This window comes from Stegostoma tigrinum, chromosome 15 (assembly GCF_030684315.1).
Source record: "Stegostoma tigrinum isolate sSteTig4 chromosome 15, sSteTig4.hap1, whole genome shotgun sequence".
NCBI classification, from domain to species: Eukaryota; Metazoa; Chordata; class Chondrichthyes; order Orectolobiformes; family Stegostomatidae; genus Stegostoma; species Stegostoma tigrinum.
Window position 1 is genome coordinate 3,673,125 of NC_081368.1, and position 19,391 is coordinate 3,692,515.

Below are 19,391 nucleotides of genomic sequence, written 5' to 3' on the forward strand. Positions count from 1 at the left end.
CAGTTACCATGCCACTCCCCCCAGTAGCCATGTCTCCCCCGTTACTATGCCCTCCCCCAGTTGCCGTGCCCAACCCCTGGCTGCCATACTGCCCCCCCACTGTAGCCGTGCCCCCCCAGTTACCATGCCAACCCCCCCCCGTTACTATGCCCTCCCCCGGTTGCCGTGCCCAACCCCTGGCTGCCATACTGCCCCCCACTGTAGCCGTGCCCCCCCAGTTACCATGCCAACTCCCCCTGTTACTAAGACCTCCCCCGGTTGCCATGCCACCCCGACCTCCCCCGTAGACATGCCTCCCCTGTTACTATGCCCCCCCCAGATGCCATGCCCAACCCTCGGCTGCCATACCGCCCCCCCTCGTAGCTGTGCCCCCCCCAGTTACCATGCCAACCCCCCCCGTTACTATGCCCTGCCCCGGTTGCTATGCGGAGCCCCCGGATGCCATACCGCCCCCCCGTTACTATGCCCACCCCCCGGTGCCGTGCCCCCCCCGGTTACTGTGCCCTCCCTCGGTTGCCACGCCCCCCCGGTTGCCGTGACTCCCCCCCCGCCACCGTAGCCATGCGGCGCCCCCGGAAGTGTCGTCAGGCGGCAGTGCGGGGCCCGGGATGATGGCGGAGTCTGTGGGGAAGGAGCGGGGCCCGGGCTTAGGGTTCCCCCTCCAGGCGCTACTACCCAAACAGGAGACCGGGGCCCTCAGCTTCATCAGCCGGAGGCCGGAGTGTGATGGCCGCGGGGCCCTGATCGCCATCCTGGACTCGGGCGTAGACCCGGGGGCACCGGGCCTGCAGGTAACCGGGGGGGGGGGGTAATAGACCCGGGGGCACCGGGCGTACAGGTAACCTGGGGGGTAATAGACGCGGGGGCACCGGGCCTACAGGTAACCGGGGGGGTAATAGACCCGGGGGCACCGGGCCTACAGGTAACCTGGGTGGGGGGGGTAATAGACCCGGGGGCACCGGGCCTACAGGTAACCGGGGGGGTAATAGACCCGGGGGCACCGGGCCTACAGGTAACCTGGGTGGGGGTAATAGACCCGGGGGCACCGGGCCTACAGGTAACCTGGGTGGGGGGGGTAATAGACCCGGGGGCACCGGGCCTACAGGTAACCGGGGGGGGGGTAATAGACCCGGGGGCACCGGGCCTACAGGTAACCGGGGGGGGGGGGGGGGTAATAGACCCGGGGGCACCGGGCCTACAGGTAACCGGGGGGGGGGGGGGGTAATAGACCCGGGGGCACCGGGCCTACAGGTAACCGGGGGGGGGGGGGGGTAATAGACCCGGGGGCACCGGGCCTACAGGTAACCGGGGGGGGGGGGTAATAGACCCGGGGGGCACCGGGCCTACAGGTAACCTGGGTGGGGGGGGTAATAGACCCGGGGGGCACCGGGCCTACAGGTAACCTGGGTGGGGGGTGTAATAGACCCGGGGGGGCACCGGGCCTACAGGTAACCTGGGGGGGGGGTAATAGACCCGGGGGGGCACCGGGCCTACAGGTAACCTGGGGGGGGGGTAATAGACCCGGGGGGGCACCGGGCCTACAGGTAACCTGGGGGGGGGGGGTAATAGACCCGGGGGGGCACCGGGCCTACAGGTAACCGGGGGGGGGGGGGTAATAGACCCGGGGGGGCACCGGGCCTACAGGTAACCGGGGGGGGGGGGGGGGTAATAGACCCGGGGGGCATCGGGCCTACAGGTAATGGGGGTTGGGGAGGTATTAGACCCGGGGGCACCGGGCCTACAGGTAACCGGGGGGGGGGGGGGGTCATAGACCCGGGGGGCATCGGGCCTACAGGTAATGGGGGTTGGGGAGGTATTAGACCCGAGGGCAACTGGTAACCGGAGTGGGAGCAGGTGTGTGGGTAATAGACCCAGCGGGCACCGGGCCTGTAGGTAACTGGGGGTGGGGGGGGAGTAAGATTGTGGGAGAAGACTCTGTGTGTGGGGTGGGAGTGTCTTCAAGATGGGGTGGGCATCGAAATCTAGTGACAGTGATTCTACCCCCCCCCCATTCTCCCGAAACCTGACCTTCCTCCCCCTCGATGTCCTGTAACAGTATTAATCCCCCTAAACCCAAAACCCTGACCCCATAACTTGCTTCATCACCCATCGACCACAACCCAATTCTGCTGCTAAACCCGCTCAAATCCGTCCACATCCTACCGCAGATGTCCCATTCACAGAATACAAAACAACCTCTTATCCAGGGTTACTGTTAGATACGACACCTAAACTCTTTGAACGTGAACCATTAAAGTTGTCTATGTGTTGATGTGTTAGCAACATGCAGCAGTTCTTCTCTTGCTTCATTTCCATAAAATACATATTTTATTTCAAAAATATACTTTTCATAAAGTTATCTTTATATACATAATGCGGAGGAGCAGGTGTTGGCCCAGGGTGTACAAAATCAGAAGTCACACAACACCAGACCTGACTTCACCTCATGAAGGGGCAGCACTCCAAAAGTTTCTCATTTCAAATAAACCTGTTGGACTGTAACCTGGTGTATTGTGATTTTTGACATTATATACCAACATAGTTACTGGGTCGCAAAGTGTGGAGCTGGATGAACACAGCAGGCCAAGCAGCATCTCAGGAGCACAAAAGCTGACGTTTCGGGCCTAGACCCTTCTTCGGAGAGGGGGATGGGGAGAGGGAACTGGAATAAATAGGGAGAGGGGGGAGGCGGACCGAAGATGGAGAGAAAACAAGATAGGAAGAGAGGAGAGTATAGGTGAGGAGGTAGGGAGCGGATAGGTCAGTCCAGGGTGATGGACAGGTCAAGGAGGCGGGATGAGGTGGTAGGTAGGAAATGGAGGTGCGGCTTGAGGTGTGAGGAAGTGATGGGTGAGAGGAAGAACAGGTTAGGGAAGCAGAGACAGGCTGGGCTGGTTTTGGGATGCAGTGGGGGGAGGGGACGAGCTGGGCTGGTTTTGTGATGCAGTGGGGGGAGGGGAAGAACTGGGCTGGTTTTGGGATGCAGTGGGGGAAGGGGAGATTTTGAAGCTTGTGAAGTCCCCGTTGATACCATTGGGCTGCAGCGTTCCCAAGCGGAATGTGAGTTGCTGTTCCTGCAACCTTCGGGTGGCGTCATTGTGGCACTGCAGGAGGCCCACGATGGACATGTCGTCTGAGGAGTGGGAGGGGGAGTTGTTTATTGTGAAACGAGCGGAGGTGTTCTGCAAAGCGGTCCCCAGTGTAGAGGCAGCCACACCGGGTGCAATGGATACAATATACCACATTGGCAGATGTGCAGGTGAACATCTGTTTGATATGGAAGGTCATCCTGCGGCCTGGGATGGGGGTGAGGGAGGAGGTGTGGGGGCAAGTGTAGCACTTCCTGCGGTTGCAGGGGAAGGTCCACCTCCATTTCCTATCTACCACTTCATCCCGCCTCCTTGACCTGCCCATCTTCCCTGGACTGACCTATCCCCTCCCTACCTCCCCACCTATACTCTCCTCTCTACCTATCTTGTTTTCTCTCCATCTTCGGTCCGCCTCCCCCTCTCTCCCTATTTATTCCAGTTCCCTCTCCCGATCCCCCCTCTGAAGAAGGGTCTAGGCCCGAAACGTCAGCGTTTGTGCTCCTGAGATGCTGCTTGGCCTGCTGTGTTCATCCAGCTCCACACTTTGTTATCTTGGATTCTCCAGCATCTACAGTTCCCATTATCAGTCATAGTTACTGGGTAGATTAGCTCAGTTTATGAGCTACATTGGACACAAGAAAGATCATCTGCACAGCTAGTGTTCAAGTCATTTATTCTGTAGAATCATGGAATTATATGGCATAGAACAGGGCCATTCAGCCATGTCATCTATCCCTTTGCTGCTATGCCTTTGGAATTCAGGGAGTGAGTTGTAATTACTGTCTCTGCAAGCTTACTTTAATAGTTTCCAGATAATTTCAACTTCAGTAATGCTGGTGATTTTTTTTCTCTGTATATCGCAAGTGAATAGAACACTTTTGACATATTACTGATTTTCTGGAAAATTCTGTGAAACTCATGGAATCTTCTGTCTGGCCATTGCAGTGATTGGTCTGAGAAAATAAGATTTAAGACATTATTCAGTTGCCACTTGATTGTTAATTTCCATTTTTCTAAGAGGTCTGGCAGCATCTGTAAAGGGTCACTGGACCTGAAATGTTAATTGTTTTCTCACTGCAAATGCTGCTAGTTTGCTGAATTTTTCTGGCCATTTCTGTGTTTGTTTCAGATCTCCAGCATATGCAGTTCGTTGTCTTTTGTTTAGATTTAAATATTGCTGAGAAGAGTCAAGTTGCCACTAGTCAGGCCAAGTGCAAATGTCAAATGACATACAATCACAGTAATTTGCAATGCCTTGGCCAATCAGAATCCATTTACTAGCCAGTCAGCACCTTTCTCCTGGAATGGGTGGGAAGTGGAGGGGTTCAGTTTGTCCCGACCTGAAACGTCAACTTTCCTGCTCCTCTGATGCTGCCTGGCATGCTGTTTTCGTCCAGCTCCACACTGTGTTATCTCTGACTCTAGCATTGGCAGTTGTTACTATCTCAGGGATCAGTTTGTGTTGGCTTCACATAGCCCTCAGCCACTTATTATCATCCTGCCCCTCTCTCTCACTTATTCTATGAGTTCTGACATCCTTACCAACACTTTCTATCATATTCACAATCACTAACTCACTTTAGATGTGCTTCCTCACACACTCTTCACGTGTACTCACACTCACTCATACTCTGTCAAACATACTGGCTCATATTCTGTCTCACTTTCTCACTCTCACACAGGCTCACTCTGACTAGCACTTACTTTCTCACACACATTGATGAAGCAGTTTGCAGCCAGCTGCACTGGAAGTAGACCTCTGATTTCAGGGGAAGGAAGGAGCTATTTCAGAGCCAGGATATATCAGGAGATGGATAGTGGGAGGGTGTGGAAGGAGACAATTACAATCACTCAATGCTCGACCCAACTCAGTCTCCAAAAGTGTCATCCAGAACACCAGGCAAGCTTGAATAAAAAGAGGAACATCGCTGATTCTAAACATCCCTATATGCTAGTGATTGATGTTCTTCAGAGCAACAGTAGTCATTGGTTGATCAGCCTGTTAGTGCGGATGGTCTACAGTGGACACTGACTCATCATGATTGGCAAAGCATTTGGCCCATGAGCTTCATTCCAATATTTAGTCTTCTGTGACCAGTCTCCTGGTCCCAGTTGCCATTGGAGGTTTAGGAGTTGCAGTTTCATCAGCCATTCCCACTAGGGATCGTGACCTATGGTTTGGGAAGTCCTATTCTATGTATTTAATCCAGTGTGATGAGACTTCTTGTGGCAAACTCGGAGACAGGTTTGTTGAAGGCTGGGTGAAGTCAACAAACCTGGAAAGAATGAAATTTAAACATGCTGACTGATTGCTTCATGATACTCTGTGTTCAGGGAGGGAGAGATAATGGCATCTGTACTTGTGTAGAGGATCCTGGTGCTGACCCAGTGCAAGTGAATTGACAAAGAATGATTTGGCTCATTTATTTTTCTTGCCTCACTGTGCCTGATTGACACACACTGACAAGCTGCCGTGAAAGCATGTAAACAGTATGTTCTCCAAAACCATGTGAGGCTAACTGACAAGTTCCCAATCTTGCAGGTTGCAGTAATGTTCTGCAAATGTTCCTGTCATGCTTTAATTAAATGCTGATAAAATTGTCAATCACACTCAATATTGAGTGTATAATACAAAGGTGGTAGGTAGATGAAGCTACATACTGATTGTGTGCCATGAGGCCAGACACATTCAGGACTCATTAGACTATGACCTTACTGCATTAACACCTTTAGCCTTTCTATAAACTCTGAAGAGAAATTGCACAGACTAGGTTGAGGCCATTCAAGAAAATACAATGAGGTGTTTGAGTTATTAGGTGAGAGCAGAGAAATTTTATTCTGGGGTTGTCCAAAACAGGAGGGTGTAACTTTAAAAGTAGAACCATTCTAGGGTGGTATCAGGGAGCATTTTTTTCAAACACGGGAGTAGAAATTTGGAACTCTCTCTCTCTCTCTCTCTCTCTCTCTCTCAAAAAGCTGCTGAGGTTGGGGTCACTTGGAACTGTCAAAACTAAGGTGATTGTAATGGTGTTCAGGATGAAGGAGTTAAGCCGAATAGTTTGAGTTAACAGATTGGCAGTGTTCTAATTGAATAGTGGAAGAGGTTCTCTTGTTCCAGTGTGCCAATTAGTCAGCTGTCTATTGTCAGACCTGCACTGAAGTTCATTTTAGGTATCTATGCTGAACTACTGAGAGAACTTTTTAAAAAAAAATTACTGGTGAAACTCAGCAAGTCTGGCAGCATTGATGGAAAATGAAACAGTTAATGTTTGTACTGAAATATAACTGTCCTTCAGAACTTTGGAAAGTTTTACTTTGGACATTTTACTTCACGTGAGGTGTTACAGTACTGAGTTATTGTTCTCCTATAAAATGTGCTCCTAATTATAGAATAACACAGCAAAGCAGGCTGTTTGCCCCATCACACCTGTGCCTGCTCTGAAAAAAACTATTATTAGTCCCACTCATTCCTCTTTCCCCAGAGCCCTGTATATTTTTTTCAGTATTTATCTGGTTGAAGTGTTTTGTTGAATCTGTTTCAACCTCCATAACAGTCAACACATTTCAGATCACTGCAGCACTGTGTAAAATCCTCATCTGACTCCTGTTCATTTTGTCACTTGCCTTCAACATGTGACTTTCTTGTTCCCAACCTTCTTTACTGTAGAAAAAAATTCTCCCTAACTAATAGAGTAATACAGCATGGAAGCAGGCCTTTTGGCCCAAACTGGTCCATGCTGACCATGATGCCCACTCAGCTAGTTCCAGTTGCCTGCATTTGATACCTATCCCTCTAAACCCTTCTCATCCATGCACATAACAAAATGTTTTTAAAATGTTGCTGTCGTACCTGCCTGAACCACTTTCTCTAGCAGCCCGTTTCATATGCACATCACTCTCTGTGTGAAGAAGTTGTCCCTGATGTCCTTCTTAAATCTATCCCTTCTCACCTTAATCCTATGCCCTCTAGTTTTCAATTCCCCCAATCCCTGGGAAAAGGACTATATGAATTAATCCTCTCTATGCCCCTCATGATTTTATACACCTTAATAAGATCACCCCTCATTCTCCTACATTCCAAGGAATGAAGTCTTATCCTGGCCAACCTCTCTCCCATAACCCAAGCCTACTAGTCCTGGCACAATCCTCAAGTCTTTGCACACTTTCCAGTTTAACTGTGCCTTTCCTATAACAGAGTGACCAAAACTGCATGCAATATCTCACCACCAACTTATACAACTGTAACATCATGTCCCAATTCCTGTACTCAGTGCCTCGACCTTTGAAGACCAGCATGCTAAATGCCTTCTTCACCACCCTGTCCACCTGTGATGCCACTTTCAATGAAGTATTTACTTGTACTCCTCAGGACCTTACTGTTTACTGTATAAGTCCTACCTTGGTTTGACTTTCCAAAGTACAACACCTCTTATCTGTATTGAATTGCGTTTGCCAATCCTCAGCCCACTTCACCATCTGATCAAGATCCCTCTGTAATTTTTGATAACCTTCTTCGCTATCAGCAAGACCTTCTAATTTTGTATCATCGCAAACTTATTAATCATGCCTTATACATTTACATTCTAGATCATTTATATAAATAATAAACAACAATCGAGCTAAACCTCCAATGAAATCTTGAAGGCAACAACTCATTATGTTCAAATAGGAAAAGTATACTAGCGAGTGGTACATGGTACCCTGTGAGGGGAGCACATGAGTATTTCAGTGTGGGAAGGTTTTATAGAAGGTGCCAGCTTTGTTCAGTTCCTTACTTTGGCACCCAGAGACTGAATGTGTGAAACATGTTTGGTAATTTCTGATATGTGATGAGCTACTGTGTAAATGAGTACACTCTTTTACAATGTATGTCATCTGATTGTCAGGGTGGGAAGATCATGACTAAGGTTTTTTAAATTTGTTATTGAGATGTGATGCCATTTATTGCCCATCTTAAATGCCCCAGAGGAGGTGCTAGAGAGCTGCCTTCAATTTCTGCAGTTGTTGTGTTTTAGGGATATCCATGATGTTGTTGGGGATGGAGGTCTATGATTTTGATTGAGTTGGTGATAAGGAATGATGATAGAGTTCCAAGTAAGAAGGCTGGAGAGGAAATTACACGTGGTGGTGTCCTGTGTATCTGCCACCCTTCTATGTGGGAGAGGTTACATGTTTGGATAGTGTTGTGAGAGAAGCCTTGGTGAGTTGTTTTAGTGCATCTTGTCGACGATAAGCGGTGATGCCACTTTGAGCCAATGAAGAGAGTGAATATTAAAGGTGGTGGATGAGATGCCAACCAAGTGGCTTGTCATAGGTGGTGTCGAGTTTCTTGAATATTGAAGCTGCACTTTTCTTTGCTAACCATTTACTTTTTTCTTTAATGGGAAGTGGGTGTTGTTGGCTAGGCTCAGCATTTATTGCCCGTTCCTAGTTACCCCCTTGAGAAGATGGTGAGCTGTCAACTTGAATGGCAGTATTCCATGTGCTGTTAAGGAGGCAGTCCCAGAGGTTTGTCTCAGCAGTACTGAAGGAACAACGATATATTTCCAAGCCAGGATGGTGAGTGGCTTGGAGGGGAACTTGTAGGTGATGGTGTTGCCATGTATCTGCTGCCCTTTTCCATCTTGATGGACACAGTTGTGGGTTTGGCAGAGACTAAATGGATCCATCCCATTTCATATAAATGGCTCAGTGGCACAATGTTTTGGGGTGAAGACCCATCACAGTCTTATCAGGGCCTATAATCCAGGACAATATTTCCAGTGCTGATCTGAGAGACTGCTGCCTCAGAGGTTGAGTTTTCTTGGCTGTGATGTTATACCAACACCCCATATCCACCTCTGGGCTGGTGTTACATCCCTGGTGCACTGTTTCGAAGCGGAGGAAACAAATTCTTCTCAGTGTCGTGATCAGTGTTTATTCCTTAATCAGAATTTTTAAAACTAGTTTAGCTGGTAATGATGACATTACTGATTCTTGGATCTTGCTGTGGATATTACCTGCTGCATTCCTTACATTACAGCTGTTACTGTACTTCAGAGCATTTTCTGGGTTTTGAAGCATTTTGGAATGTTCTCAGGCTGTGAAAAGTACTAAATAAATGCAGGCCTTTCTTAGTTTACTTGTTTCTCTCTTTCATACTCTTGGAAGGATCTTGGACAGTGGTATGTGTAATTATGGTGTCCATTTAATGGATAGAGGGTTGATAACAAACTGTATTTTGCTGCTAGGAGAGTATTTCACCTGACTGAGCCTGAAATTGGCCCTGTTAGATTGGTTGTACAGCATTTTCCTGCATGGATACAAACAAGAAACTGTTTGCAGGGCAATGTGGGGAGAAAAAGCAAAGGATTTATTAGAAAGCTCTGGCAAAGAGAGCTGACATAAGCATGGTGAACTGAATGGCCTCCTCTCTGCTAAATGATGCAGTGACACTGTTAATGGTTGTCACAATGATGAATCAAGATTATTTTCCTCAATTAGCAAAGACTGCTTTTGTTTTGCCCTGTCATAACCATTGGATGCCCTAAAGGTTTTTACAGCTACTAGACCATAAGAAGAGGAGCAGAATTAGGTCAACCTGAAAAAAACCCCTTTATGCCCACTCTCTGCCTTCTGTTAGTTAGCTAATCCTCTATCCAGGCCAGTACCTTGCCCTAACATGGACCGTTGTCTTATATTGCAACCTCCTGTGCAACTCCTTGTCAGAGGCCAAATGGAAATCCAAATAGATCATGTTCACAGGCTCTCCTTTGCCTACCTTGCTCATTACTTCCTTGAAGAAATTGAACAGATTTGTCAGGCATGAGCTCCCCTTGAAGGAACCTTGTTGACTCAGCCCTATTTTACCGTGCACTTTCAAGTACTCTGCAATCTCACTCTTAATGGATTCTAAAATCTGACTAACAACCAAAGCCAGGCTAACCAACCTGTAGTTTCCTGTCTTCTGCCTCCCTCCCTTCGTAAATAGGGCTGTTACTTACGGACTTCTGTACCCTCCCTGACTAGAGTGGTCCCTGAAAGACACCACCAATGCCTCTACAGTCTCCTCAGCTATCTCCCTCAGAACTCTGGGTGGGTGATTTATCTGCCTTCAGACCTTTCAGCTTCCTCGGCACCTTTGCCTGAGAGATGGCCTTTCTACTCTGCCCCCTCCACTGTGAGGACTGATGCAAAGTATCAGTTCAGTTTCTACACCATTTCTTTGTTCCCCATAACTATTTTTCTGGCCTTGTTTTCCAGTGCTGCAATGTCCACTCCTCTTGCCTCTCGCTTACCTTTTGTATATCTAAAAAAAGCTTTTGCAATGTTGTTTTGTATTACTAGCTAGCTCAACCACATATTTCATCTCCTCCTCCTCCTCCTCTTGTCAGTCATGATTGCCTCGTCCTGCCCTTAGTGTGTTTCTTCTTCCTTGGGATGAATTTCTGCTGTGTCTCCCAAATTAACCCCAGAAACTCCTGCCATTGCTGCTCCACCATCTTTGTTGCTCAGCTGCCCTTCCACTCAACTCAAGCCAGCTCCTCCCTCGTGCTATTGTAGTTATCATTACCTCAATTGTAATACCTTTACATCTGATTCCAGCTTCTCCCTCTCAAACTGCAGTGTGAATTCTATCATTTTATGGTCATTGTCACTGGGGCTTCCTTCACCTTAAGATCCCTCGTCAAGTCTGCCTCGTTATACATCACCAAATCCAGAATTGTCTGTTCCTTGGAGGGGTCTATGACAAGTTGCTCCAGAAAGAAGCCTTGTAGACATTCTATGAATTCCTTTTCTTGGGACCCACTACCACACTGATTTTTCAATTCCACCTATGTATTGAAATCTCCCATGAAATTGTAACAGTGCCTTTCTTACATGCGTTTTCAATATTCTGATTAATGTTTGTCTCCACATCCCGACTACTGGATGTGCCCATATCTCCCATCAGTGTCTTTTTTCTTTGAGCTCGGTTGGCTCGCCAAGCTGGTTTATTGTTCCGCAGACGTTTTGTTACTGTGCTTGGTAACATCCTCAGTGCAGCCTCCGATGACGTGTCGGTGTTTTCCCACCTGGCTTTTAAACTCTGGGGTCCACTGCGATGGATTACCTCACTTCCGGATTTCGTCCGTAGTGGAATGTGTATGTGGTTGAGTTCAAAGTGTTTATTAATAGCCTGCTTCGTCGAGTGCCATGCTTCCAGGAATTCTCGTGCTTGTCTCTGCCTAGCCTGTCCCAGGATCTTGGTGTTGTGCCACTCGAAGTCGTCATTCTCCTTGTCCATGTGGATTGAGATGAGTGAGTATTGGTCGTGTCTTTTTGTAGCCAGTTGGTGATCATGTTCTCTTGTTGTTAATTTCCTTCCTGTTTGTCAGGATCAACATTGCAGCAACGTAGAACTACGCCAAGAGAAATCAGAATACCTCTTCCAAGCGTTCAAGGATAATGACAGCCAAAGAACTGGGTCAGGAGATGCCTACAGGAACAGCATCAGAAAGATTCTACATGTGCTGACACACATCAGACTATCCTACATCAGGAAGGTGTCAGAACTCACCACAAGACTTCTACGACTGCTGAGCATCAGAGTGGCACACCAGCCCACATCAACCCTACGACAAGTATTCACCTGGACTAAAGACCCACTCCCTGCCATGGACAGGACCAGTGTCATTTACAAGATCCCCTGCAGAGACTGTGAGAAGCACTACATTGGACAAACAGGAAGGAAATTAACAACAAGAGAACATGAACACCAACTGGCTACAAAAAGACACAACCAATACTCACTCATCTCAATCCACATGGACAAGGAGAACCACCACTTCGACTGGGACAACACCAAGATCCTGGGACAGGCTAGGCAGAGACAAGCACGAGAATTCCTGGAAGCATGGCACTTCACGAAGCAGGCTATTAATAAACACTTTGAACCCAACCCCGTATACATTGCACTATGGAGGAAACCCAGAAGTGAGGCAATTCATTGTAATGGACACCAGAGTTTAAAAACCAGGTGGGAAAACACACTGAAAACATGCTTCATCAGAGACTGCACTGAGGATGTTACCAAGTACTGTAACAAAACGTCTGCGAAACAAGAAACCAGCTTGGCGAGCCAACCAACATCAACACCCACAACCCAAGCTACAGATCTCCCCCAAAACCTTAGGGTCCTTTTCCCTTTACAGTTCGTCACCTGTACCCACGCAGATCCTGACTCAGTATCACTTCGTGCTATCGTTTAATTTTATGGAGTTGTTGATTTGTTTGATGTCCTGGTAGGTTGGTTTTCAGATGTTTCATCACCATACTGGGTAACCTCAGCGCGGTTCGGAGGAATCCTTATGGTGCATTTGATGTGGTTGGCCTCATTTCTGGTTGTGCTTCATAATGGTTGGTGTATGGGGTCTATTTCCACATGTTTGTTGGAGTTCTGGGTTGAGTACCAGTCCTCGAGGAATTCCCGTGCCTGTCTTTGGTTGGCTTGTCTTCGGATGGTTACGTTATCCCAGTCAAATTGGTGGCTTTCTTAGTCCGAGTGTATGGAAACGGGTATAGTTGATCACGTCTCTTGGTAGCTAGTTGGTGTTCATGTACCCTCATAGCTGGTTTTCTCCTGGTCTGTCCAATGTAGTGTTTGTGGAGGTCCTTACATGGCTTTTTATGTGTAATGTTGGTCCTGTTGTTGCTATGAGATCCTTTGTTTTTTGTGAGTAGTTATGCTAGTGTAGCTGCAGGTTTGTGTGCTACCACAGTTCCCAGTGATCGGAGTAGTCTGTTGGTCATCTCCGATGTTTAATTTTATTTCCTAGTAACAGGACAACTCTGCCCCTTGTGCCAGCTGCCTGTTGTTTCAGTGGGATATTCAATCGCCCTTGTGGCTCCCACTGTGATATTCAGTCGCCCATTGTGATGACTCAGAGATATTTTCAGTTGCAGTCACTATTGTAATGTTAAAAAAAATGAGCAAAATTGTATTTGTTATCAATTAAATAATATTTATTCTTGAATGAGCATCACTTCAGAGTATATTTTTAATAAAGGTAGATTAATCAGTCGTCGTATGGGAGTTTGCTGTGTGCAGATTGGCTGCAGCTTGTTCTACGTATGAATAGTTACTACACTTGAAAAATAATTTAAATGATTCTAAAACACTTTTTGAGATTTTGTGAGGTTGTGAAAGGCATTAAAGAAAAATAAAATCTTTTTGTCTTTTACTGGAGTAAGTGCTTACAGTGGCTCTGTTCACAAAATTGTACTAACAACTCATCCTCAGTTTCTTTTGCAGTCTTTCTGTCAACTACCACCACCACACACACATGTTGCACACAGATAACAAAGTGTGGAGCTGGATGAACACAGCACGCCAAGTAGCATCTGTGGAGCTCAAAAGCTGATGTTTCAGGCCTAGACCCTTCTTCAGAAAAGGGGGAGGGGGAGAGGGTTCTGAAGTAAATAGGGAGAGGGAGGGAGATGGATCGAAGATGGATTGGGGAGAAGATAGGTGGAGAGGAGACAGACAAGTTAAAGGGGCGGGAATGGTGCCAGTAGAGGTGAGTGTACATTGGGTGGTAGGGAGGGTATAGGTCAGTCCAGGGAGCACAGATGGGTCAAGGGGGCGGGATGTGGTTAGTAGGTAAGAAATGGAGGTGTGGCTTGAGGCGGGAGGAGGGGACAGGTGAGAGGAAGGACAGGTTAGGGAGGCAGGGACGAGATGGGCTGATTTTGGGATGCAGTGGGTGGAGGGGAGATTTTGAAGCTTATGAAATCCACATTGATACCATTGGGCTGCAGGATCCCCAAGCGGAATATGAGTTGCTGTTCTTGCAACCTTCGGGTGGCATTGTTGTGGCACTGCAGGAGGCCCAGGATGGACATATTGTCTAAGGAATGGGAGGGGGAGTTGAAATGGTTCGCGACTGGGAGGTGCAGTTGTTTATTGCAAACCACGCATAGGCGTTCTGTGAAGCGGTCCCCAAGCCTCCACTTGGTTTCCCCAATGTAGAGGACGCCACAACGGGTACAGCGGATGCAGTATACCACATTGGCAGATGTGCAGGTGAACATCTGCTTGACATGTAAAGTCTTCTTGAGGCCTGGGATGGGGGTGAGGGAGGAGGTATGGGGGCAAGTAGCACTTCCTGTGGTTGCAGGGGAAAGTGCCGGGTGGGAGTTGCGAACCATTTCAACTAGCAAAATACCTAGCAAAAATAATTTGTATTATGTTACTTTCAGAATTGTCACGTCACCACTCTTGAGTGTTTACTCTTTAAAATTAAAGGTCTTTTGGGATCTGTACCAGAATTAACTATGATCTGCTTCTGTAATGGTATTGTATCCTGAGTATTTGACTTCCATTTACTTGAGTTCCAGTTCATTTGGAACTCTGATTCTATTTGAAGAAGGGTTCTGAAGAAGCATCACTCTCCTGTCGCTCTACAGATACTGCCAGAAGTGCTGTGTATCTCCAGCAATTTCTTGCTTTGTTTCTGATTTCTGGAATCTACACTCCCTTGGTGTTTTATCTTCTGATTCTATTTGCTTCAATATGAAGGAGTTAATCATTATATTTTCAGAAAGAAGGATAACAGGATTGTAGAATAGAACAGCTTTCCTAGCAAAGTAATAGATGACTCTGTAAGTAAAGTTTTTGAGATTCTGACTTTTCAAGTCTCAAAGATCATAGTTTAACATGTATTAGTTATGCAACGCAGCAATTGATGCTGGGTCAATTGTTGTTTTTTTATGTCTGAGATTGATGGCATTCTTTTTAGTCAAATGCATCAAAGGTTTTTGGCCAAGGGATGATTTAAAGAGATAACACAGTGTGGAGCATTGACAGTTCTTACTATCTCTGGATGATTTAAAGAGTTGGCTCCCACATCAGCAATGATCTGAACAGAGCAACAGGCTCAAGATCTAAGTGGATTCCTCCTGTGTCTGTGTTTCAGCTTTTTATAACGTACTTTTGCGAAAACAATGTCACTTCCGACTCATGAATGATATCATAGATAAACAGCATTTATGCAAGATGTTTTATTCTTAGAATGCAGATGTGCATAAAAATGAATCACTTAACGTGAATAACACATTGAAGGTGGCAGGATACTACTGCATACATTCAAAGTATCACAAAGCAGGGGTATGTCCAATTGTCTGGCTGCACTCAGCTTAAACAATGCTCAAGAAGCTTGCCACCATCAAGGACAAAGCAGTCAGCTTGAATGGCATTCCATCCACCTCCTTCAACATTCATTCCCTCCACTGCAGATGCACAGCAGCAGCAATGTATACTATCTCCAAGATGTACTGCTCCAACTCACTAAAATTCTTTTGGCAGCATCTTCCACGTTGGTGACTTCTGATACTTAGAAGGACAAGGGAGCACCATCAACTGAAAGTTCAGAGGTAGTAAGAACTGGATGCTGGAGGCGGGTTTGGAGCCAGTAAAGGTGAGTGTAGGTGGGGAGTTAGGGAGAGGATGGGTCAGTCCAGGGAGGACGGACAGGTCAAGGAGGCGGGATGAGGTGAGTGAGTTGGAGATGGGCGTGGAGCTTGAGGTGGGGGGAATGGTGAGGGAGGCGGGGACGAGCTCGGCTGGTTTTGGGATGCGGTTGGGGGAGGGGAGATTTTGAAGCTTGTGAAATCCACATTGATACCCTTGGTCTGCAGGGTTACCAAGTGAAATATGGGATGCTGTTCCGGCAGTTTTCAGGTGGCATCATGGCAGTGCTGGAGGCCCAGGATGGACATGTCGTCTAAGGATTGGGAAGGGGAGTTGAAATGGCTCGCGACTGGGAGGTGTAGTTGTTTGTTTAGAACCGAGTGTAGGTATACCGCAGAGCGGTCCCCAAGCCTTAGTTTGTTGCAAACCATTTCAACTCCCCCTCCCCCTCCCACTCCTTAGACGACATGTCCATCCTGGGCCTCCTGCAGTGCCACAACGATGCCACCCGAAGGTTGCAGGAACAACACCTCGTATTTTGCTTGGGAACTCTGCAGCCCAATGGCATCAATGTGGACTTCACCAGCTTCAAAATCTCCCCTTCCACAACCACATCCCAAAACCAGCCCAGCCAGTCTCCGCCTCCCTAACCCATTCTTCTTTTCATCTATCCCCTCCTTCCGCCTCAAGCCTCACTCCCACTCCCTACCTACTAACCTCATCCTGCCCCTTTGACCTGTCTCCCCTCCCCAACTCCCCACCTATATTCACTTTTACTGGCTCCATTCCGGCCTCCTTGACCTGTTTGTCTTCTGTCCACCTATCTTCCCCTTTATCCATGTTTTATCTGCCTCCCCCCTCCCTTTGTATTTCAGAATCCCCTTCCCCTCTCCCATTTTCTGAATCAGGGTCTCGACCCAAAACGTCAGCTTACCTGCTCTCTGATGCTGTTTGGCCTGCTGTGTTCACCCAGCTCTACACCTTATTATCTCAGATTCTCCAGCATCGGCAGTTCCTACTATCTCTGAATAAAGCAAGACTGTTTCAAATTAGTAGGCAGTATATATTGTCTTGTAAAATGTATTCATTTTTTGGCATTAACGATACTTCTATTTGAGTATGTGTTTCTACCAGAAATGAAAGTACTCACACCTGGGCTCCTAGATGTTGAGACCATGGAACACGAATGAACGGTTTGATTTGCTGACTGCCTCTTGTGTGCTGCTTAGATAACAACAGATGGGAAACCAAAGATTGTTGACTTCATTGATGTCTCAGGAAGCGGAGATGTAGACACCTCCACTGTACTGGAAGCAAAGGATGGCATTCTCGTTGGCCTCTCAGGAAGAACTCTAAAGGTATCACTCAGCCACTTATATACTATTAACTTAAGCATAAAATTGTTCAACACTTTCTTTTGCCTAAGCAATAAAAATATACCAGCCAATCAACTGTTTCTTGCAAGATGGCCCATTTATAGAGTGGGCAGCGCAGAAATAGACACTTTGACTCAACTGGGCTGTGTGCTAATGTCCTGTGAATGTTCTTCCAACCTGCTGCTTCCAACCGCAATCAACGTAATCTTCTATTGCTTTCTCTCACCTATTTTACTACTGGTCTGTAAATACTCTATACTGTCTAATGAAAGATTTGGCTTTGGAGGCAGTCCAGGGAACTTTGACTGTGCTGACCAAGAGTTTGCAGAGTCAGTCTTAGGAAGAGTGGTTGAGTACACTGGGCCTGCAGTTTAGAAGAGTTAGAGATAGTCATGAGATGGATGCGGAAAGGTTGTTTCCACTTTTTTAAAATTCTAGGACTGAAGGATATAATCTCAATAAGAGATCGCATATTTAAGGCAGCGATGAGGAGAAGCTACTTCTCTGAGGATAGTAAACTGGTGGAATTCTTCACAGAAGGCTGTCAATGCTGGATCATGTATGTTGAAGACTGAGATAGAGTATTTTTAATCACTAAGGGAATTAAGGATTATAAAGAAAAGGCAAGGAAGTGGAGTTGAGGATTATGAGATTAGCCATGATCTCTCAGAATAGCAGATCTAACTCAATGGGCTGAATGGCCTGCTTCTGCTCTTACTTTTTATTGTCTTATTTGTCTCAACCACTCCATATTGTAGCACATCCTCTGCCCCCGTGTTTGGGGAAAGAGGCCCCTCCTGAACTCTGTTTGATTCATGAGTAAAGTCTTTGATTCATGGTCTGTAGTTTCGGTTTCCCCAGAAGAGGCTAGTTCTTGATTTTGGGATCCTTAAGGGGGAGGGGGAGCAGCCGAAAGTCGTAGTCCACATTGGCACCAACAACATAGGTAGGAAGAGAGATGGGGATTTAAGGCAGAAATTCAGGGAACTAGGATGGAAGCTGAGAGCTAGGATGAACAGAGTTGTTGTCTCTGGTTTGTTGCCCGTGCCACGTGCTAGTGAGGCGAGGAATAGGGAGAGAGAGGAGTTGAACACGTGGCTACAGGGATGGTGCAGGAGGGAGGGTGGGTTTTGGATTCTTGGATAATTGGGGCTCTTTCTGGGGTAGGTGGGACCTCTACAAACAAGATGGTCTTCACCTGAACTAGAGGGGTACGGATATCCTGGGGGGCAAATTTGCTAAGGCTATTTGGGTGGGTTTAAACTAATTCAGCAGGGGGATGGGCACCAAAATTGTAGTTCGACTGTAGAAAAGGTTGAGAGTAGGGTGGTCCGAAATAAAGTTTCAGGGAAGCAAGATGGCAACGGCAAGCAAGAAGTTGGTTTGAAGTGTGTCAACTTCAATGCCAGGAGCGTCTGGAATAAGGTGGGTGAGCTTGCAGCATGGGTTGGTACCTGGGACTTCGATGTTGTGGCCATTTCGGAGACATGGATAGAGCAGGGACAGGAACGGTTGTTGCAGAATCCGGGATTTAGATGTTTCAGCAAGAACAGAGAAGATTGTAAAAGGGGCGGAGGTGTGGCACTGTTGGTCAAGGACAGTATTACAGTTGCAGAAAGGATGTTTGGGGACTCGCCAACTGAGGTAGTATGGGCTGAGGTTAGAAACAGGAAAGGAGAGGTCACCCTGTTGGGAGTTTTCTATAGGCCTCCGAATAGTTCCAGAGATGTAGAGGAAAGGATAGCAAAGATGATTCTCGACAGGAGTGAGAGAGACAGGGTAGTTGTCATGGGGGACTTCAACTTTCCAAATATTGACTGGGAACACTCTAGTTTGAGTACTATAGATGGGTCAGTTTTTGTCCAGTGTGTGCAGGAGGGCTTCCTGACACAGTATGTAGATAGGCCAACAAGGGGCGAAGCCACATTAGATTTGGTACTGGGTAATGAGCCTGGCCAGCTGTTAGATTTGGAAGTAGGTGAGTACTTTGGTGATAGTGATCACAATTCTGTTATGTTTACTTTAGTGATGGAAAGGGATAGGTGTATACTACTGGGCAAGAGTTATAGCTGGGGGAAAGGCAATTACGATGAGATTAGGCAAGATTTAGGGAGCATAGGATGGGGAAGGAAACTGCAGGGGATGGGCACGTTAGAAACGTGGAGCTTATTCAAGGAAAAGCTCTTGTGTGTCCTCGATAAGTATGTACCTGTCAGGCAGGGAGGAAGCTGTAGAGTGCGGGAGCCGTGGTTTACGAAGGAGGTGGAATCTCTGGTCAAGAGGAAGAAGGTGGCTTATGTTAGGATGAGATGTGAAGGCTCAGTTCGGGCACTTGAGGGCTACGAGGTAGCCAGGAAAGACCTAAAGAGAGAGCTCAGAAGAGCCAGGAGGAGACATGAGAAGTTGTTGGCGGATAGGATCAGGGTAAACCCTAAGGCTTTCCACAGGTATTTAAGGAATAAAAGAATGACGAAAGTAAGATTAGGCCCAATCAAG

The 19,391-nt window shown here is 47.1% G+C and overlaps 1 protein-coding gene across 1 annotated transcript in view; it reads left to right on the top strand.

Annotated features, from left to right (window-relative positions):
• The first annotated feature begins 565 nt into the window (after window positions 1-565).
• Window positions 566-19,391, top strand: part of LOC125458958 (tripeptidyl-peptidase 2-like) — a 144,236-nt gene continuing 125,410 nt past the window's right edge. Inside the window, exons 1-2 of the mRNA XM_059651318.1 lie at window positions 566-791; window positions 16,749-16,877. Of these exons, the coding sequence (XP_059507301.1) occupies window positions 609-791; window positions 16,749-16,877 (312 nt within the window). The 5' untranslated portion in view covers window positions 566-608. The remainder of the gene's footprint in view (window positions 792-16,748; window positions 16,878-19,391) is intronic.